The following is a 22,535-nucleotide window of genomic DNA, read 5'->3' as shown; positions in this document are numbered from 1 at the left end:
GGTGCCCAATGTCCGTTTCAATTCCCCAATGGTGAATATCGAAATCGGTGATCGACTGTCTATCCACACGTTTGTTTGCTTTCCGTTTACCTTAATTGGTAGTCGGGAGCCGGCCACTTTTAGATCTGTTTCTTTCCGAGATTTGATGGCCATAACAACGTAATCCCCTGAGCTATCCGAATCCCACGATCGTTGTTTCTTGACCGGTTGTTTCTTGACCGGCGTATTAACCCAGCCGACGGAATTCTCGTGCTGGGAATATGTATCCTCCGCGTCGTCTGTCTCAGTAGTTTCCATATCTTCCTGATTTTGAATCAGTCCCACTGCCGGTCTTCCCCGATTATTTCGCTTTCCCCTACAAGTCCTCTCGTAATGTCCCATCTTCCTGCAGAAGTTACACGTAGCATTTTTCGCTGGACACGTTGTGATGTGCTCCGGAGTAAAATTGGGTTGGTCACAATTATAGCATCTTCTGGAACCACCCCCTCTCATGTCTGCTCTCCCCCTAAACGATCCACGGCCCCGCTGTCTGTTATTTCTGTAACCACCTCGGATGGCCCCCACTGGTTCCGTCTTGATTTGGAACGCGCCAGCTCCGCCAGCATTCCCAATAGTTCCTCCCCCGGTTATCGATCCGTATGACTTAGCATATTTGAATCCACGTTCATATGATAGTGCAATACGATACACCTCCTCTGGTGTCTTCGTCGAGCGGCATAGCTCATTTTGGGCCTCCCTATTGTTCATATTTACGATGAACACATCCCGCAAAATCCTGGTCTCCAATGCTCCAAAATTACATCGAGCGGCTAACCCACTCAACACTGAGTGGAATTGTTCCAGCGATTCTCCTATTTGTTGCTTTCGTGCCAATAGTTGGAATGTTTCGTAAGTTTCGTTTCGTTCCTTCCGAAATTCAGTTTCGATAGTATCCAAAACTCGAGAATACCTTGTTGCAGCTAGATCCAGGTGTGGTTTTCTTTTATGTAGCTCATCCTGTCCTTTCTCCCCCAGGCACAAATACAAATTCGAGATAAGCGTTTGCTCCGACACCAGGCGATTTTTCCCATCTACCTCCTCTGGTAAATCTGCAAGTTGCGCTGCTGTTAACGTACTGGCATAATAGAAGTTCCGTGGATTTATGCTATGTTTGGCCACCATCCCCCATATAAAACGATTGAACCAAAACTCCCATAGCATTGGTGGTTCTGCGAGCGTCGAGGGCCAAAACGATGTAATTCCCAGTGGGTTCTTCCCCCCACTTTGGCCTGTTGGCTGCGCCATGTGAAAAGACGGTTTCGATGTATGAATTAAATGTCTTGTTAATAAGCAAACCGTAGTTCAGAAAGTAAGTCGGAGACAATAAGATAGCTGTCATCCGAAGGTGACAGACAAACTCCGAAGGTTAAATACCGGTTAGCGCCAGACAGATAATTGAAATAGATAACCCGACTAGAATTGAAACATGAACTAAATTTAGATACTATGACAGTTTTTTTTATAAGAACTTCATGAAACTTTGAAAACACTTCCTTTCAATTCACGCTGCCTAGAGTTTTTTTAGAGAAAATTCAGGTGGTCCGGTTTTGCGGATTCATTCACTAAAATGTGAAATTTTCATTCAAAAAAGTTTCCATGTTCTTGCTCTAATATCTGATGATGAACTAGTCATTTTACTGTTTAGTTAAAAAAAACTTTGTAGTTGTCTTAAATTGAATTCTTCAGATCTTTGGTATTGTCTGGTTTGCTTCAGCATATATGCCAATAGATGGGATTGTTTTTGCTTTTTATCTAGTTGGTTTCAAAGTCTTACAAAAATATTGTTGACTGCCAGAGTGCTCTTTCGTTGGATCTGCTCAAAAATTATACATTCGGTTCACCGCAGACTAATTAGTATCTACCCGGTCTTATTTTTAAGGAATCGATCTACTTTGCCAATTTATCAAAATTTAGAGTATTCGCTAATCTAGAGGGGATTTTCACATTTGATTTCAAGTACTTAGATTGTGCATTCAATGCAATTGTCAAAATTTGAATGTCATTATTTACAACTGGTTTTTTGATTTTGTACAACATTGTTATTTTTCTGCTCTCGAGTATGCTCGCCAGGGCATCCTCCTCTTTTTGTCATACATCAATCTTCCAAACATTATACCCATGTTTTTAATAAGGATTTAAATGAGTTTGGTTTCATCGATGTCTCGATTAAAAATAATGCATTGGTTTCAATTGTAGTAGTTCTAAAAAGACAAAATACCCACTGACGTTTTAAAACGATAATCTAAATTTTTGCTACCAAATTGATTCCACTCCTGAAACACCTCATTTGTCTGATCTGATATTCAACAACCTAATTGAACTCACTTCTTGTCCTCTTTTCAGTTCTAATCTGTAATTTTGGCGATGATATATTTTTTATTTCAGTCTGAACTGAATACACCTCCCGAAAAATCAATTATTTATAAATATCAGATTAAGCTTTATCATTTATATGTTTTAAGCCATCTATAATAGTACTAACAAATTTGTTTTCCAGAAGAGAACGTATGTTTTACAAGTTTATTCAAGAAAAAAATCCCAACTAAGTTTTGCGATAAATGAGGTTTGAGAAAAATAATTTTTGGATCACTACTTTTGACTGAAATTGAACTTTTGAAACTCATTTTCAAATCGGAATTTGAATGACCAAGCTTCAACGTGACACAAACGATACACTCCTTGAATGATTCGGAATCGCCTGCAAAAGGTCGCCGTTATCGATGATCGAATCAAAAACAATAGCCTCAAAAATTGACTTTGAAACTTTTAAATGATAATTTAATTGAACTGTTTTTTTTTTAAATAAAACCAAACGATAAAATGTACCTAGCCTGTGGCTGTGATCTACTGTATCCTAAGATGCTCTATTGTGATTGGCCGAAAATTCCACGCAAGAACTGAATTAAGGCTATAAACAGAATGATGTTAAGTTGACCATTTTTTCTATTTTTTCTTACCTTTGTTTGATGTTGAGCGCTCGTTTGCGGGCGAATGTCTCGTCGTATAGGAGCACTACATTAGGCCACTGCTCAGCCCGGATAACCTCTGCCAGAATGGTGTCCACAGTGTCAGTGGTGTTGATGCGGAAAGGGAAGCTGGAAACAAACAACGGTCATTAAAATTTATTTTTCCAGCTACCAAATCAAAAGACTTCCCCTATCTGTCCAAATATCCCAACTCATGTATTCGACTCCCTTCGCATCCAAAGGAGTCCCGACTTCCTTTTTCGGCGGAAAGACCCTAGAACTTTTCTTAAGGGGCCCACTGCGTCAACTTATACTAATTTCAAGGAAGAAGTGCGCAACAAGTGAGCGCAAAAAGTTCTGTATCAAGGCAAAGTCCTGAGTTTTCCAATTTTAAAGCCCCCAAAAATTTATATTTTGATGACATGGTTTTATAAAATTATAGGAAAAGAATGAATTCTGTTAAGTACAAAGTAAAACTTTTAGCATACAATTGCACAATAAAAAAGACCAAAAAACTTGCCTAAATTCAGCTTGGTATGTTTACTAAGCAGGATTAAATCCCCGCTTATGCGTAAAGAGCATAAATTATATTGCGCGTTAACCGTCCCAATTCTGATGAATAAAATGATCAAAAATGGCTTTTCAAGCACTCAAAACTGTCTGAAGAAAGAAGCAGTGCCGGGCTTAAATATTCCGTCTTTTTCTTGGGAAATTGGAAGAGGAAACTAAATTTCGTGAACATTGAATTTTATTTATTTTTCTATAAAAACTGCTCAAAAACTTTCTGGAGATTAAAAAAACTTTTCGAGTAATGACTCAAACAAGCATTCTTTGCAGCTTAGTGTAGTAACAATCGGCTTTTCTACAGTTTCCCCTTCACTAGAACATAATACACAATTTTCGACTCACATACAAAATTTCAACTCAAAAACGAACTTTCACGTGAGGCGACAACTCGTCGAAACCTACCATTAGTCGCAAACAACTATTCGGACTATTTTGAAAAGGCGTCGGATCGCATGAGTCTATAAATTGTACCAGGTGACTATTAGTAGTTTTTAATTGGTATGTGACCTAAGCACAATTACCCATTGATGGATTATGTTGATTATTTTGAGTCAACTTGGGTCGGTGCAATCAACCGTGGCCCAAAGGCGGCTGTTCAGATTTCTCACTATTTGTGAACCAAATTAAAACTCTACATGTTAAAACTCTAAAACACAGTATGGTGTAAAACTCTACATTGGTCTGAATGAAAAACCAACCCTAGCAAAAAAATTTCTGCCTCTTTCTTCGAATCAATAATGCACAAAATTTGACCCGACAAAAGTCCCACCAATTTTTCAAACTTCTGAAAATCGGCACTATGGGAAAACTTGAATCTTTATGCCAGCGCTGATAATGACAGTTCAGCACTAAAACTCATGCTACAAAAAGTAACCATTCATAGAGGGCAGTGGCATTTTTGCACATTTACTGGGGCGACTTTGTACAATAGAGATCATCCCAAGTGTCCACTTACCTGAATTGAGAAATTGGATTCGGTTGAGTGTCGTACTTTGGACACCTGTCTGAGTCCAGTGCAATATGGATGATATTCTTCTCGTCAGCCAACGAGGCAAGAGCGGAGTAAGTCGTGCATGTAGTCATTGATACGAGAAACCCAACATGGGACACTTTCATCTCGTGACAAACTTGTCGGATGATGCCATATGTGTCGTATAGGTTAGATCGGCTAAACTCAAGTCACCATACACGACCCGAAGATTTAAGTCTTGCTAATTTCCCGCAAAAAATTGAAAAGTAAACTATTCATACGTTGATATAAAACATGCACAATCAATTGACACTTGTATTGGGGAGACGATTTTTACAGACAATAAATTGCTTTACTCTTTTATTTCACATATTATTACCTACAAAGGCGGATCTAGGAGTTTCTCAAGGGCGGGCGGATGTTCAAAAAGTTTAAATTTTCGACAATTTTTTTGCTTTGTTTTGTAGCTCGACCAAATTGATTTTCAGAGCTCGCCCAAAGCATTGAAAAGACCCTGTTTCTCCAAAATTTTTGAATAAATAAGCCAAAAAACGCGTTTTTAGTCACTTTTTGAAAAGTTTTGACCAAAAAATTGCGTTCTTTCGACGCGCGCTCCCACCTCAAATTTAGTATGTATTGGCACCACAGACGCCTTAAGAACTTTTTGAGGGTCTGACAGCTAATAAGAGAGTCCTTGAATAGTACCAAAGGGGACTTTTTGGGTAGTCAGGGGGTCGAAGTCCTGAAAAAGAAAAGCGTCCGCACCCGTACCCCCCTTAAATCCTCCCCTCATTACCCATAAAAATTTGACGAGTCAATACAGTGTTCAATTGATTTTTAAATCTTCATCAGCTAATGGAAAAGTGCTACACTTTTTTCGAGGCTTTTGGTTCAATTAATCACAGGATTGGTTCAGTTATATTGGCTTGAGTTTACATGATTTTCTTGTCCAATCGCAGTCCTTTGAAATCTTTGGCAACGCGTGTGAACGAGTCGTGAAGAAGATCTTCATTGATGACATGACCTTCGAGGACCACGCCCATGGTAACCACTCGAGTATCTATTTTGTTCACTTCAGCAAAGGAAAGCTTAAAGCAGAAAGTATCAATTACGCGAATATTTGATATATTTTGCAAAATTCAGTTGATGCAAAAACGCAAAAAAAAAACGGTGAGTACTGATGTGTTTCATAGTCGAATTTAAACCAAATCGTCGGCAAATCCCAATCATTTTTTAAAACTCATTTTCCAATTATTCATTTTCTACGCGTCAATATTTGTTCGTCTGTTCTTCTTTATCAGTGAAAAATTTGAAAAAATGATCTGCCAGTGCAAAATCTGTCAGTGCAAAACAGGTGTCAATTTTCAAAAATTCTGCTCTGGCTTTGCTAAAGTATTGTTACGTAATATGATTTAGTGCCGATCAGCCATGATGCTCGATCTAAACGGTCATAATTTAGTCAATTTATTGAATACGATTCATACGCTACTTTTACACGCTCATAGAAAACCTTTTGTTCGTACTTAATGAGTTCAGTAATACGGGCACCTCGTTTCTACTCATTATCAGAGATACCACATTACGAGAACGGAACAGACCTGGGTATTCCGGTGTACTGGGCGTCGGCATCGAATGACCTACCTCGGTTGATCAAAACCTGGCGAAACAATTTCATGATGGCGGCAACAAAAAAATGTGGATTCCGGTAGATGTGAGTCACCGGCAGAACCAGCAAGAAAAAAAAGAGAAAGATCGGCAAGGTGAAAGACCGATGCAGAAAATGTGAAATTAACGCAGAGATGTCGCAAAGGAGACATCACATCTACGCGGAAAAGCAACAAAAACTAGTCTCATGTTTATTTCTAGCTTTGAGGTCCAAAGATTGAAAAAACCACTTCTGCAGATAAACCCGCATGTAAAAACATCAAAGCAGACTCACAAAGACTAATGATCTGATCACAATTACGTTTGACAAGGTAAAAGTTGTAGCCTTTGAAACGTATAAAGTGATCGCACGTGCACACGAAGTAAACAAATCACTAGAAATATTTCATGCAGCACTAAGTACCAGGCAGCCAGATCGGAATTGGAAACGTTAGAGTATGAATTAGTTCGATATTTGTTTATACCAAGAATGAAGAACGATACAATACAAGATACTCTTTGATTCGAGACATTGGCGTTAGAAAAAGATTTGAAACGTACACAAAAATTTGAACATAGCAAACAAGCAACACAAGTGTATCAGAAAAACAACAGCCAAACGGCAGCAGTTTCGAGTGGACAGATCGGAATAAAATATCAACTATTATTGAAACTTCGCAATCAAGGAAATAGGAAGTCTAATTCCTCCTACAAAAACTATCGAAAAAACAGGAAGGGCATTAATGATGACCGGGACAAAGATAAACGAAAAACATGCCTTAGATACGGTACAACACTCAGTGAAAATCATTTGAATAAATGCTTCGCATTGAAAAAAGAGTGCAAGACCTGCAGTAAACTCAACCATTTTTCCAAAACTTGTTAATCGCAACAGGTTTATGAGATAACGCGGGACTCATCCGAAGACTCAAGGAAGAAATGCGTTTTAGTTTCCTAGCAGTAGAGGGTTTCTGCCAAAAGTAACTTTTTGCTTTTCCATCCCAGAATTTTAAACAATTTGAACAAATATTGAGAAAAACAAGATGCAAAAGGTATCAGATATATAGTTTTTTATCAGAGTAAAATAATCGAAGCTCTAAGCCTTTTGTCTTTTAACTAATAGACTGAATAGTTCTGCTATAATCCTAAAGTGAGACTAAAGAGAGCTCACGAGTTCCATTCTAATGAAGGAAAAAATTAATAATTACAAAGGAAAAATCTGAAAAACTGAACAATTATGTTCTGTAGACTGATCACAACTCACGTTCTTTGATGAATTTTGCCCTTATACAGTACTATAGTGGGGAAACTAAGGCACAGTATCATCCGTGATTCCGTAACGCTTAAGTTGATGGTCAGACTTAATGGGTTACAATCAAAGTGATTTGAAGTTTCCCTCTCGATTTGGTATTATCGGTTTCTTTTTCTCCCAATCATTTGTCCAGCAGAGCCTGAGAAGATTTTCACAAAAACTATTCATTCCGTATAGACAAAAATTTAGTTTATAAGACCCCTGATGAGCTAGTTAACTTTTACACTGCTTCTACAATTAAGCCTGTGTTTTGTTCACTTCAATCGCTACATCGTTACAATGGCTCATTAATCCTCGCCTGACTCAATTCCAAAACAACAACTCCAAGAGCGCAGCTTGCTCACCAACTCACCAACTAACTCCAACCGGTACTGAACTCGGATTCAACTACTAATCAACTAACTAATCAGCTCTCTCAGGAACCACTGCAATTGCAACTACCAGGAGTCTAGCCTCGGCTTAGCTCAATTCGTTTATCTCTATGAATAACTAACGTAGCCACTGAGTAACTTAGCTGGTCATTCTCTTTTCAGCATTCATTCTGATGTCTCTCTTACTGATGAGAACCAACTACACTCTAGGTTAGTATCTATTGGTCTCCTTCACTGATAAGAACCAACTATCCATCAGTTTGTAATAATCTTTCCGCCTAATGGTAGGCTGTTTATGATCCTTTTGTATATTTTTCTTAAATTTTAATTGAAGTTAGGGTTTTTTCTCCCTTTCAAGTCCTGACTGTTTTATTTTGGCGTCCCTCCTGCAAAAACTCATATAGATTTTTCTGCTGACAACACTTGTCCTAAAATCCTTGTTAAATAAAAGCATCTCTAACTTACTTTTTCAAATTTGAGGTCCAATTTTATCGCTGTTTCAATTAACCAACTTCCCAAGAACTTTATTTTAATAACCCGTTTGCGTTCTTGTCTCCAGGGGCTAGAGGAGTGTCCTGACTTATTTCAGCTACTTCTTTCTCAGCATCTAAATATTCCATTCAAACTCTATTTCAAACGCAACTTTCTAGCTATTATTGTAGTGTGTTTATAAATTTTGGTCAACTTGTACGAAAAAAGTAACCTCCGCAGAAGTATAGTTAAGGACGGACCAATGATTCACATATAACTATGAGAACAGACTTGTTGAAAAATGATGTTTGTTGAAAAAAGGTGTAGGTGATGTTGTCACAGAGGAGATCACCGAAATCGAATCCCTCCGATAAGAGCCGGTGACATCAGAATAAGACATAGGTGACATCGGTCCAGTACTAATGATTGATCCACAAGACTCGAGGAAATGCTGAATCCTCGAGTCTAGTCTTCACACTTTGACCGAGATGTTGCGGGTTCATATCCACGACTGTTGTCACGAGAAGGGCCAGATGGAGCTATATCACAAGGCATGCATAAGGTCGGGACGGGTGGGAAGCGTTTTATTTGTTGTTCAAGGTTCAACCTCAGTCGGGGGAAGGAAATTCTGTTATCTTAATGGGCTTACGTCTGCAATGTGGATAGGTAATCTAGAATTATCAAATCTACGAGTTCTTAACAAATTCTAGTGAGTAGAAACCAGATGCATTATCTGATCTCAATTTTTTGAATTAAAAATAACGCATCTAATGTGTCTCTAAAACCAGCGATGTCACTATGGTAGTTTCTGTTTCCAGTTAGTCAACTGAGTCGGCATCAAAAAAGAATCCCTTATACTTTTTAAGTATATGTTAATGGGAACTGTTGCAATTTGCTCCAGCTTACCAGATAAAACTTTAACTGTTTTATTTTCAGAACAATGAAAGTATTTTCTGGCTCCTTTTTCATACTCAGCTTAGTTAGTTCGCGATGATAAAAGAAACAAGACTGTTTTTATTAGGGCAAAAGTTCCGAGTGCTTTTTAAGCTGTATGGAGCAGTTTTTGGCTAAGAAAACAGTGAAAAAAAAATTTGAGATCTTTTAAAAGTCATTCGTCTACAAGCCATATCAAGTACAAAGTGATAGATTTCACTACCAGTCTGGTACTGCAGTTATGATTTAATCAATTTAAATGGTTCATAAGACGGATGAAATATTCGCCTACGCGTTAATAGCGCAAAATATATCGCGCGTTAGTTGTCCCAAATTGGCAAAATTTGCAATCTGTAAACCCTCATAGCGTTACAAAAAATGATAATAGGTGAAATATCTTTGTAAATTTGAGCTCAAGGCAACAAACCTTTTCGGCTGATATAAACAATTCAGTCAAAAAATTATAGTTAGAAAGGTCGAAATTTGTAGAAATTTAAAGAAAAAAACCAACCCGATCATACATAATCAATCCGTCCTTTTTGCATGATCAATTTAAAGCCTTTTTGCGAGATCAATTTTTTTCTTTCATGTGCACGTTTGAAAAAAGTTTTCATTTATTCTTATTAGGCTGGTAAAACGACAAGCGGATTTTGCTTTTTGCCTCATATTTCAAACAAAAAACAAAAAACGCGTGAGTCCAAAGACACGATAATGAATTAAGAAGTTGATTGATTTGGGCTCTTTGCGGCTTAAAATAGATTCGGCCTCAATCTGTGGCTTACATCCTCAAAAAAAGTGTTATGATTCTTTCAGAGTTTTTTAAAAAAGTCAACAGCAAACACGCAAAGCAATGCTAAAACACGTTGTGTTTTATATCGTTGAAAAAGCTTTAAGTATTGAAGTATTCTTCGCAGTTTGTTGGGCATCCTTTTCTCTGCTCCAGGGTGATGTTGTATTCTGTTAGAATTTTAACCCTTCTATGGGGTGTCTCTACTACTGTTTCAGATTCAATGCTGGACTTTTGATTTTTAATCTAAACGTTTTACTAGAGCGTTACGCAAGCCATTTTTTGCCAGGCGGAATTATTGTTCCGACTTTCGATACGAAAGTAACGGAATATTTGTGCTCGGGGTGAGTTTTTTTTTTCTTCAGACAAATTTCGACTTTTTAACTGGCCTTTTTTGACGGAATTTTTTTATATCATTCAAAAGGTATTGTTGTCCTGAGCTTAAATTTGGAAAGATATTTCACCTGTGATCACCTTTCGTAAAGTTATGAGGGTTTAAAGATTGCCATTTTGACGTTTTGACCAATTTGGGACAATTAACGCGCGATATAATTCGCGTTATTAACGCGTAAGCGGAGATTTAATCCGTCTTATAAATCGTTCCAAATTTGTTGAACGAAGCTTATTTGCCGTAATTGATTTGTTACAAGGAACGAAATCTATCTTTTTGTACTTTATATGGCGTGTGGGGGGATGATTTTCATAAAAAAATTTTCAAATTTTAGAAAAAAAATTTCATTTTATTTTATTTCATTAAATTTTTTTAAATGTTATTACTGCTGCTCCACAAAAGGCAGTCGGAACATTCAGGGCTTCGCCCTGATACGAGCAGTCTTGTTTGTTTTCATAATTTGTTACTTTCCTCTCAGCGGCACAAGTTTTAACCATAACAGTTACTTTTTGATTGATTTAGAACATGATTTGACCCATAAATAAAATCGAACAAGACTGCTCGTATCAGGGCGAAGCCCTGAGTGTTCCGACTGCCTTTTAAGGCTTTATGGAGCAGTATTAGCATCAGAAATTTGAGTGTAATAAAATAAAATGAAAAATCATCCCCCCACACGCCATATAAAGTACAAAAAGATAGATTTAGCTCCTTGTAACAAATCAATTATGGCAAATAAGCTTCTTTCAACCAATTTGGAACGATTTTAAGACGGATTAAATCTCCGCTTACGTGTTGATGACGCGAAATATATCGCGCGTTAATTGTCCCAAATTGGCCAAAATGGCAATCTTTAAACCCCCATAACTTTACGAAAAATGATCACAGGTGAAATATCTTTTGAAATTTGAGCTCAGGACAACAATAGCTTTGGAATGATATAAAAACTTCCGTCAAAAATGGCTAGTTAAAAAGTCAAAATTTGTCTGAAGAAAAAAAAAACCCACCCCGAGCACAAATATTCCGTTACTTTCGTATCGAAAGTCGGAACAATTAAGTCAAGTTTTCTGCAACAAGTAAGACCTTCCTGTATTGTTTAAATTTCCATAGATGTTGCATTTTTTCTTTTTTTTCCTTCGTGGTGTGTCAGTCAGTATTCAAAACAATTTTTCCAATTACGAAGTGCTGTGTAGAACACAACACAACAAACATCAAAATGTAGTGTTCAGAAATGGGAAACAAACACCATTTAAAAACAAACTGAAAGAAGAGATATTTCGAAAATCATAAGCCCGCTTCGGATTAAGAAATTTACAAACAAAACTAAACCCGCTGACGACTTTAACACGCAAGACTTAAGCAAATAAAAATAAAAGTTCGTTGCACCATCAAAAAGCTCGTGATTCAACAGCACAGAGGACCAATTACAGATATGGAACACCCTCAATTTATAAAAATAATTACTCAGAAGAAACATCCTTATAGGTCTAGCTCGCCTTGGAATAATGACATTTCCTAAAAACAAAACCATATCACGCAACCGACTAGTTGGTTGAGGAGATTTTTGTTTTTGAACCAAGACTACTTAAGATCTTAAAAGGCAATCGGAACTTTAAAAGCTCCGAACTGATATGAGCAGTCATGTTTCAGTACATATATTATTGCAGTATTTGTTTCTACATTAATAAAACGTTACTCTTTATGCGTTACTCCTTGCAGTTTCAATAAAACTACGTCGCTAATTTTTTGACCAACGAGTTTTATCGAGTCCAACAGTTTTCAGCATGAATGAATTTGCGCAACGAAATGTTTCTTGGGCTGGTTCGTACAACCAATGAATTAGGACATTTGTTTATTCTATAATTAACTGATAATCAATTTAAAGCCATGGATTAATTTTTGTCACAATGAATAATCTCTTACAGTTTCCGAGCAGCCAAAAATCTAAGTCTGTAGTTTCTATTATGTAAGGCAACCTAAATTATTTTTACTGTACTCTTTTGAATCAATTTTTTTTTCATTAGAAAACAAACAAGACTGTTCGTTTCATGGCGAAGCCCCGAATTCTCCGACTGCCTTTAAAGATCTATGGAGCAGTGTTTGCTTTTAAAAACGATGTATTTTTCAGTCAGAAAAAAACTTAATTTTTTTGAATTTTTTAAATCATCCTTTCACCCGCCATACTAAGTACCATGTGATAGATTTCGCTCCTAGTAAAGTAGCAACTAAAACAAATAGCTTGCTTCGACCAACTTAGCAACGGAATAAATTGCCGCTTCCGCGTTATTAGAATGAGGTAGATCGCGCATTAATTGTTCCAAAATGGTCATATTGGCAATCTTTAAGCCCTCATAACTTTACGAAAAATGATCACAAGCAAAATATATACTTTTTAAATTTGAGCTCAGGAAAACAATATTTTGTGGCTGGTTTAAAAAGTTTTGTCAAAATTTCTTAGTTAAAAAGTATAAACTTGTCTGGAGAAAGAAACCGCCCGAGCACAAATATTCCGTCTCTTTGTTCGAAAGTCGGAAAAGTTACGTTTAGCTAACGAACAATATATGTTTTGGTTGTGCTGATGAAATACATTTGATGCTTTGCTTAAAATTTTATTCCAACATCCTTTGGGTGAAATTTCATCACAAATAGGATAGCCGGTTACTGTGCAAAGATCACAGAATGTTCCGACCACAGTCTTAGAAAAAGCAACAACGTTTTTTTTCTGCGCGGTGTGATCAAAAGATCTGAACGAAAACTTAGAGTTTGGCATATTTGACAGTCATTGTGTAGAAAGGCAGGCCAGGCGGAAAGGCATTTTTTGCCAGGCGGAATTATTGTTCCGACTTTCGATACGAAAGTAACGGAATATTTGTGCTCGGGGTGAGTTTTTTTTTTCTTCAGACAAATTTCGACTTTTTAACTGGCCTTTTTTGACGGAATTTTTTTATATCATTCAAAAGGTATTGTTGTCCTGAGCTTAAATTTGGAAAGATATTTCACCTGTGATCACCTTTCGTAAAGTTATGAGGGTTTAAAGATTGCCATTTTGACGTTTTGACCAATTTGGGACAATTAACGCGCGATATAATTCGCGTTATTAACGCGTAAGCGGAGATTTAATCCGTCTTATAAATCGTTCCAAATTTGTTGAACGAAGCTTATTTGCCGTAATTGATTTGTTACAAGGAACGAAATCTATCTTTTTGTACTTTATATGGCGTGTGGGGGGATGATTTTCATAAAAAAATTTTCAAATTTTAGAAAAAAAATTTCATTTTATTTTATTTCATTAAATTTTTTTAAATGTTATTACTGCTGCTCCACAAAAGGCAGTCGGAACATTCAGGGCTTCGCCCTGATACGAGCAGTCTTGTTTGTTTTCATAATTTGTTACTTTCCTCTCAGCGGCACAAGTTTTAACCATAACAGTTACTTTTTGATTGATTTAGAACATGATTTGACCCATAAATAAAATCGAACAAGACTGCTCGTATCAGGGCGAAGCCCTGAGTGTTCCGACTGCCTTTTAAGGCTTTATGGAGCAGTATTAGCATCAGAAATTTGAGTGTAATAAAATAAAATGAAAAATCATCCCCCCACACGCCATATAAAGTACAAAAAGATAGATTTAGCTCCTTGTAACAAATCAATTATGGCAAATAAGCTTCTTTCAACCAATTTGGAACGATTTTAAGACGGATTAAATCTCCGCTTACGTGTTGATGACGCGAAATATATCGCGCGTTAATTGTCCCAAATTGGCCAAAATGGCAATCTTTAAACCCCCATAACTTTACGAAAAATGATCACAGGTGAAATATCTTTTGAAATTTGAGCTCAGGACAACAATAGCTTTGGAATGATATAAAAACTTCCGTCAAAAATGGCTAGTTAAAAAGTCAAAATTTGTCTGAAGAAAAAAAAACCCACCCCGAGCACAAATATTCCGTTACTTTCGTATCGAAAGTCGGAACAATTAAGTCAAGTTTTCTGCAACAAGTAAGACCTTCCTGTATTGTTTAAATTTCCATAGATGTTGCATTTTTTCTTTTTTTTCCTTCGTGGTGTGTCAGTCAGTATTCAAAACAATTTTTCCAATTACGAAGTGCTGTGTAGAACACAACACAACAAACATCAAAATGTAGTGTTCAGAAATGGGAAACAAACACCATTTAAAAACAAACTGAAAGAAGAGATATTTCGAAAATCATAAGCCCGCTTCGGATTAAGAAATTTACAAACAAAACTAAACCCGCTGACGACTTTAACACGCAAGACTTAAGCAAATAAAAATAAAAGTTCGTTGCACCATCAAAAAGCTCGTGATTCAACAGCACAGAGGACCAATTACAGATATGGAACACCCTCAATTTATAAAAATAATTACTCAGAAGAAACATCCTTATAGGTCTAGCTCGCCTTGGAATAATGACATTTCCTAAAAACAAAACCATATCACGCAACCGACTAGTTGGTTGAGGAGATTTTTGTTTTTGAACCAAGACTACTTAAGATCTTAAAAGGCAATCGGAACTTTAAAAGCTCCGAACTGATATGAGCAGTCATGTTTCAGTACATATATTATTGCAGTATTTGTTTCTACATTAATAAAACGTTACTCTTTATGCGTTACTCCTTGCAGTTTCAATAAAACTACGTCGCTAATTTTTTGACCAACGAGTTTTATCGAGTCCAACAGTTTTCAGCATGAATGAATTTGCGCAACGAAATGTTTCTTGGGCTGGTTCGTACAACCAATGAATTAGGACATTTGTTTATTCTATAATTAACTGATAATCAATTTAAAGCCATGGATTAATTTTTGTCACAATGAATAATCTCTTACAGTTTCCGAGCAGCCAAAAATCTAAGTCTGTAGTTTCTATTATGTAAGGCAACCTAAATTATTTTTACTGTACTCTTTTGAATCAATTTTTTTTTCATTAGAAAACAAACAAGACTGTTCGTTTCATGGCGAAGCCCCGAATTCTCCGACTGCCTTTAAAGATCTATGGAGCAGTGTTTGCTTTTAAAAACGATGTATTTTTCAGTCAGAAAAAAACTTAATTTTTTTGAATTTTTTAAATCATCCTTTCACCCGCCATACTAAGTACCATGTGATAGATTTCGCTCCTAGTAAAGTAGCAACTAAAACAAATAGCTTGCTTCGACCAACTTAGCAACGGAATAAATTGCCGCTTCCGCGTTATTAGAATGAGGTAGATCGCGCATTAATTGTTCCAAAATGGTCATATTGGCAATCTTTAAGCCCTCATAACTTTACGAAAAATGATCACAAGCAAAATATATACTTTTTAAATTTGAGCTCAGGAAAACAATATTTTGTGGCTGGTTTAAAAAGTTTTGTCAAAATTTCTTAGTTAAAAAGTATAAACTTGTCTGGAGAAAGAAACCGCCCGAGCACAAATATTCCGTCTCTTTGTTCGAAAGTCGGAAAAGTTACGTTTAGCTAACGAACAATATATGTTTTGGTTGTGCTGATGAAATACATTTGATGCTTTGCTTAAAATTTTATTCCAACATCCTTTGGGTGAAATTTCATCACAAATAGGATAGCCGGTTACTGTGCAAAGATCACAGAATGTTCCGACCACAGTCTTAGAAAAAGCAACAACGTTTTTTTTCTGCGCGGTGTGATCAAAAGATCTGAACGAAAACTTAGAGTTTGGCATATTTGACAGTCATTGTGTAGAAAGGCAATGGGGAAACAAATTTTTGTAGAAAGTTGACTAAAAAAACAAGCAAAATTTTTAAAAAAATACAAAAATATTTAGACGTTTTTTTTAGTTTCCCAAAAGCGAAAAAAATTTCATTTTTTTGTGCCGTCCGAATCAAAAGTGAAAAGGCTTGGAATTGATAGGTCACTCAACTCTCTCCAATGATTGTTTGTGGTAGCTGATTTTGAACCAACATCGACCACTAATAAAATCTGTCGTTTTCTTTTTAAGGCTCCCTAGTTTTGGTTTGCAAGCTTAATTTTTTTAATAAAAATTCATTCAAGTTTGAGGGGAGAGCACGCGCTCAACAAATGTATTGTTTCGCTGAAACAATTTCCAAGATCCCAAAAATATAAATTTCCGAGTGCGTGCTTCGACGGCTGAAATTTAGGCAAACCATTTGATTGGAGTGAGAATCCATGCTACCATATAATTTAAGTTCTAAAAGGCATTTAACTGTTTTTTCTCCTTAGTACCAAGTTGATTACTAATTTTTAATATTTTTTCAATCGCTTAAAGCACATAGTTGGAAAATAAATTGGATCAAAATAATGTGCTAAAACAGAGATTTAAAAAATGAAACAAAAAGAATGCGTCTTTTTTTACTGGGCCAAATTTGTTGCAAAACGGCAGTTAAAACACAGAACTTAGACTTGACACAAGCAGTCTTGAATAATTTTGTGTATGGCTTGAAAATAATAGTTGTAATAACTTTTTGTTTTAAAGATATCGTCTGAAAACGCAGTTTTGTGCCGAGAACATTTTTTAAAACCACAAGCTGTATTAAACTAGCGATTGAATTACAGGCCCGACAAATCATTTCATATTTTATGCCAAATTGTTGGCAATATGGATGACCTCGAGCAATTTAACCCGTGAAAACTATAGATTTCTAGGTTGTTTAGTGTATCTGGATGCAATTTTGAAAGCAAAAGTCAGTGAAACACAGAAATTCGCCGTCAAATGATTATCTGAAGGTTAATTAATTTTGCTCAGATTCGTTGATCGAAAAGGATATTGCCGACAATTTGGCATTAACAAAAAGCAAATTAAAAATCAACGTCAGTAAATTGATCATGAAATAACTAACCTGGGAGCAAATGATGACGTTGATAGCGATGAATAATTTGATAACAGAAGACAACATAGTTATTTTTTTAACAATGACAAATAATATTCCAGAAAACATATGCTTGAATTCTAAAAAAAATAATAGAAATTTAGTTTTGAATCAATATAATTTAAAGTACATTTGTTGGACTGATTGGTCTAGGTCTTAAAGGTATCTTCTTTATTTTATAAGCTGTTTTTGGAGCATTGGTATCCATCTGGCTTGAGAACAAACAACTTCTTTTTTTTATTTGCAGAATAAAAACGCAGAAAAATGCAAAGAAAAATAGAAAAGGAGCTGGGAATAAATTTATAACACGAAAAATCAATTTCGCTTAATTCCTGTGTTTACCTCGAGTATCTAACTCAATAACACTTGTATGTTCACAGCTCCGCGGGGTTGAAATCTCTCCAAAGTTGGCTTTGAAAATCTTGAGACGGAGATGGAGGCATCGGGTGAAATTTAGGTAAGCGTGTGGCATGTCCGCACAGGAAAAGAACAAAGAAATCTCAGTTAATTTGAGTGACAGCTTCATTGTGTGTGAACAGAACCAAAAACCAACCCTCGCCTCCCCCTCATTCAAAAACCCCCATCCTTCTCCAAAACGCCACTACATAAAATCGAGAACTCGCGCGACCATATTTTGAAAGAAATCACAATAAAATAAAGATATTTAAAAATCAGTTTTATACTAAGAATAGTCATCAGACCTCTGCATTTCATTTTTGCAAAAATTATCTTTGCTCAAGATGCTGTTATTTATCCAATTATAAAAGTTAATTTTCAATTTGACTTTCAAATCAATCCAAGTTTGAAAATCAATTTTTAGATTATCAATTGAGAAAATTCGAAATTGTTAGCTTGTAAAAGTTGAGGTTTTTTGAACAAACCATCTAAAGAATAGTAGACCTGATTAAAACCTGGTAAGAATGCTCATACATTTAAAAAGATGAGCCCAGACAAGTTTTTTATGTATCTGTATCCAACGAGATTTTCAGTGCAATTAAAATTGTACTTTGTTTCGCATTCTGGAGAGTGAAAAGATTAGGAAGATTCGAGTGCAGCCTCATTGACAGGTAAAAGACAGCCCGAAAGTCCCTCGAGGTCACTCTATCGGCAGCAAGTTCGAAAAACAGAAGGAGCATTCAGCCGAACAACCAAAAAAGCTTGAAAAACTTTTTGACGTTTTTTTTTCTTCAAGTTTTAACATTTCCTGAAAACAAAATTTAAATTTCGTTTTTGTTTGTTTCTTCAAGAAGTTTAGAAAGATCTTTATATATTACAAAATTTTTTTTCGGAAGCTATTTCTTGAGTGTTTGATCTAGGTTTACGGCAAACTTGGGACAAAATTTGATATATTCTCTCTTTCAGAAAAACGCAAATAAAAATTACGGTATTTGCAGTAGTTGAGTCTAATACAAGTTTTTTTTTCTGCTTACTGCACTATCTATTAAGTGTCTTCAACCAGTTGAAAGTTCTTCCCGAAAGGAAGTAGCTAGAAAGTATTCTCCCTACCCACTTTAGATGTAAATCCCTGAAAGGAGATTTTTTTAGGGGTACAAAACAAAAATACAGTAGGTTTCGTTCAGAAAGAAACCGCATACAACCAGACCAGAGCGGATTTTAGCTGACAAGATTTCAATTCCGCTTGTCTGTCAGTCAAAACTTGCACAAGTAAATTATCAGTAAGGATTCATTCTAATTCAGGTGTTGAAAAACTAGATTGTTCAAAGGACAATCTGCAGTTAAAGTTGATTCAATAAAATTTTAACTTCAGATCGTCCTTTGAACAATTTTGTTTTTAAACAGTAGAAAAATCCTTCTAAATTGTGTGTAACAATTGGCGAAATTATTCAGTTAAGTTTTTTTCACCTTTTAAAACTGGTTAAAATAAAAGGTGAAAAAAACTCAACTGAAAAATTTCTCCAATTCCGACCCACTTTATAGCAGGATATATTTTTCGGGCATATGTATGTTTATATTTTTTTGTAGTAAGAACTTGCTATTAATTTTCGGGTCTTATGTACTGTGACAGTTAAAAGCCATTTAATAGAAGGTGTTCAGTTCAAACTTATAATACTTACAAGACACAAGTTATTAAGAGAAAAATTGAGTTGAGTTTTGGGAGAAGTTGAATAATAATAAACTAGTCTGATTTACTCGAGGCACTGAGCATAGGTGTGGAATAACAATGAAGGCGGAACTAACCTGCCGGGAGAAAAACAATCACCGCCCCGTGATTCCTCCTATGTCCCGACTTGTCCAAATTCTCAAAAATATGAATCGAAAGTTGCAATTTTTTCATCAAATTGATCCTAATTTTCAGTTAAGCTTGACTGTTTCACTTCAATTTAGGGCTTTTCACAACAAGCAATGAAAGCAAAAAAATGGCTGCTGAGTAATTTTCAGGAATGTTTCGACCACGGTAATATGAAAACAACGCCAGGTTTGTTTATTTAGTCTGACCCTTTTATTCAGACACGTTGTCTGATGTTTGCAAATTTTCAACCGGAACCCGCAGAAATTTAAACAACTCAAAATTGTGACAGAATCCTTTTAAAAGTTACCAAAAAATTGAGGCGTCAAAGTTTGAGGCGGCATTTGTCTTTAAAGGGAATTCTAATGAACCCAGGTTGACAATTGTTGTTCCTTTGACACTTTAAACAAATTTTTTGATTTAGAAAAACATTCAAGCCTATAAAAATTTAGCAAAAATGTCTGAAACACTATAAACCAAGCGAGAGACTTCATTCTCAACTTTTGCCAATAATGAAAACCATTCAGTGCAGTTCAGCGATTTGATTTAGGGCATGATTTAATGCATATTTGCATTGTTATTGATAATTCTCAAATAATTACTAAAAATTCAGTTGAACATACTGAAAATAAAATGATCACTTTTTTGGAATTGGTTGTAAAGTAACACGCGAAATTGAAGTTTTGAACCGTTTTGTTTTTACTCTGACAAAAATAGTTATCAACCGAGTTAAAATTTTTAAAACAAGTGTTTCGGTGTTTCGGATTGTTGTTACATCCGATTTCAATAGTAATTCCTAGGGCATTACACCAAGAGCAAATGTGCTCGTCGTGATGTCCTTGTGTGGTATTCAATGCTAGGATTTTAAGTACGATTGTTTAAAATGATGCATATCGATATTTGCCCTGCTTAATAAACTAAATTTGAACCCAATGAATATAGTTTAATAAAAAACTACAAAAAGCGCATTAAAACAGACTAAAAAGCGCGTACAGGCAAAAAAGCGCATAAAAACGTGCGGAAATCAAATCCAATAGACTAAAAACAATGAGAGACAGTTTTTTTGAGCGTTTGCTGAATCTGAAAAATAGCTTCGAAAACAAAAAAAAATCGCGAAGAAACGCGTTATTTCCAAATAAATTATCAAAATTATTTGAGTAAATATATGATTGCGTTGAGTGAAGTGGGATTGTCCGAATTTTTTCTTTAGGTGGTTGTAATTTATTAGTTTTATTTTGAAATAAATTATTCGTACTTGAACTTTCTCTAAGTTTTTTTTTTTTGGTGTAATCTGTTATGTTTTATGTATTGTCTGATTTTTCGAATCTATAAAAATTTTCAATGTTTTGTTAATAAGTCGAATCAATTGGTATTTCGTATTCATTTTCATGGAAGGCTTTTTAATTGAAAGCGCATTTTGTGTTTCCATCTCATCATCTGTTAATTCACAATTGTTGTGATTTAGTTGTAACTCTGACTTCTCTGTGTTTTCAATACCGAAAAGGTCTGCTTGAATTTCTCCATTTGATTGTACCTGAATAACTTGTCTCTGATGTTTAGGGGTACTACTTCTATAGTTTTGGTGTGAGTTTTGAAGTTGTGTTTTATTTCTGAGGCACTTTAACAGGCACACAAAGAAAAGCAAAAGTATATACCATTTTCTTCCAAAGTAGGAACAATAATGGAAATTCCTAAAACAAAACCACATCAAGATAACGCAACAAACAAGTTAACTAAAAATCTGGAGTTTAATTTTTTCATCCAAAATTATTTTCGATCTTACAGGGAAGTTGGAACTGTGAAGGCTCCGAACTGATATGAACAGTCTTGTTTAAGTTTAAACATTATTGCAGTTTTTGTTGCTACAAAAATAAAGCAAATTTCTTGACCAAAATTCTGAGCATAGCAAAAATATCACTATCAAATACAACTTCGAATAAACCTTGCAACTTCAATAAAAACACGTTAATAAAAACTTACAGCATGAAGTTGCGCAACGAAATTTTTCTTATGCGAGTTTGTGCAACCAATAATTTGGGACATGTTTTCAATTCTATGTTTAGCTTAAAATCAATTCAGCGCCATGAAGTGATTTTTGTGACAAAGAATAATCATTTACAGCTTCCGAGCAGTCAAAATCTAAGACTGTCGGAACAATTACGTCTAGCTATCGAATAAACTATGATTTGGTTTGAGCTGCTGAAATAACTTTGATGCTTTGCTTGAAATAATGAAACTTAAATGTTTTTTTTTACATTGTTATTGCAACATCAATTGATTTGGTTGCAATGCTGAACAATAAAATTTAAATGTTTATACATTGTTATTGTAACATCGATTGGGAAAATTTTTATCAAAGTTACAAAAATTGAACCAGCATCGGCCGCAAACAAAAGCAGTCTTTTTCAGGCGGACCATATTTAGTTGACAAGCTTAATTTTCTTGTAAAAGCTCCATCAGGTGTGAGTAGAGAGCAGGAGCTCAACAAATGTATGGTTTTTGCTATTAAAAAATTTCCAAGTGCCCAAAAAATTAGAGATTCAGGCAAAGTATTTAATTAGATCGAGGCTCCATGCCACCATAAATTTTAAGTTCCAAAGACATTCCACTTCTTTTCTACTGAGTATCAAATTAATCATTAATTTGCATCATTTTAATTTTTTTTATAATGTTTGAACTTACCCTTGATACAAACAGTCTTGAATAGTTTTGTAAATGGCTTGAAAATGATAATTATATTAATTTTTTGTTTTAAATGAAAACTCATTTTTTTTTCCACGGCAGTTTTTAAAATCTGTAAATCTCACTCTATCTTAACTTAACGAATGAAATAGATGCTCGGCAACTCATTTATATTTATAATGCGAAATTGTTTGCAATATCGATGACCTTGAGCCAATTAATCGGTCAAAACTATAGCTTTCTAGGTTAATTAGTTTTTTGGACACAATATCCAGAGAAATCAGTGAAACACAAAAATC

General features: G+C 35.4%; 1 protein-coding gene across 2 annotated transcripts in view; it reads right to left on the bottom strand.

Moving 5' to 3' along the window:
* LOC134845618 (glutamate receptor ionotropic, delta-2-like) overlaps positions 1-19,467 on the bottom strand; it is a 72,511-nt gene extending 53,044 nt beyond the window's left edge. The window contains exons 1-5 of one of the 2 annotated variants that reach the window (XM_063862604.1): positions 18,188-18,467; positions 17,277-17,378; positions 5,479-5,630; positions 4,528-4,740; positions 2,997-3,134 (exon numbers count right to left, since the gene is read on the bottom strand). In XM_063862604.1, the coding sequence (XP_063718674.1) occupies positions 2,997-3,134; positions 4,528-4,740; positions 5,479-5,630; positions 17,277-17,378; positions 18,188-18,190 (608 nt within the window). In that variant the 5' untranslated portion in view covers positions 18,191-18,467. Of the gene's footprint in view, positions 1-2,996; positions 3,135-4,527; positions 4,741-5,478; positions 5,631-17,276; positions 17,379-18,187; positions 18,468-19,381 lie in introns of those variants that run through there. The other variant, XM_063862605.1, reaches the window with a different exon arrangement.
* Positions 19,468-22,535: the final 3,068 nt, after the last annotated feature.

Source organism: Symsagittifera roscoffensis, chromosome 5 (assembly GCF_963678635.1).
Source record: "Symsagittifera roscoffensis chromosome 5, txSymRosc1.1, whole genome shotgun sequence".
In the NCBI taxonomy this organism is placed as follows: Eukaryota; Metazoa; Xenacoelomorpha; order Acoela; family Convolutidae; genus Symsagittifera; species Symsagittifera roscoffensis.
This window is presented reverse-complemented; position numbering and strand designations above follow the sequence as displayed.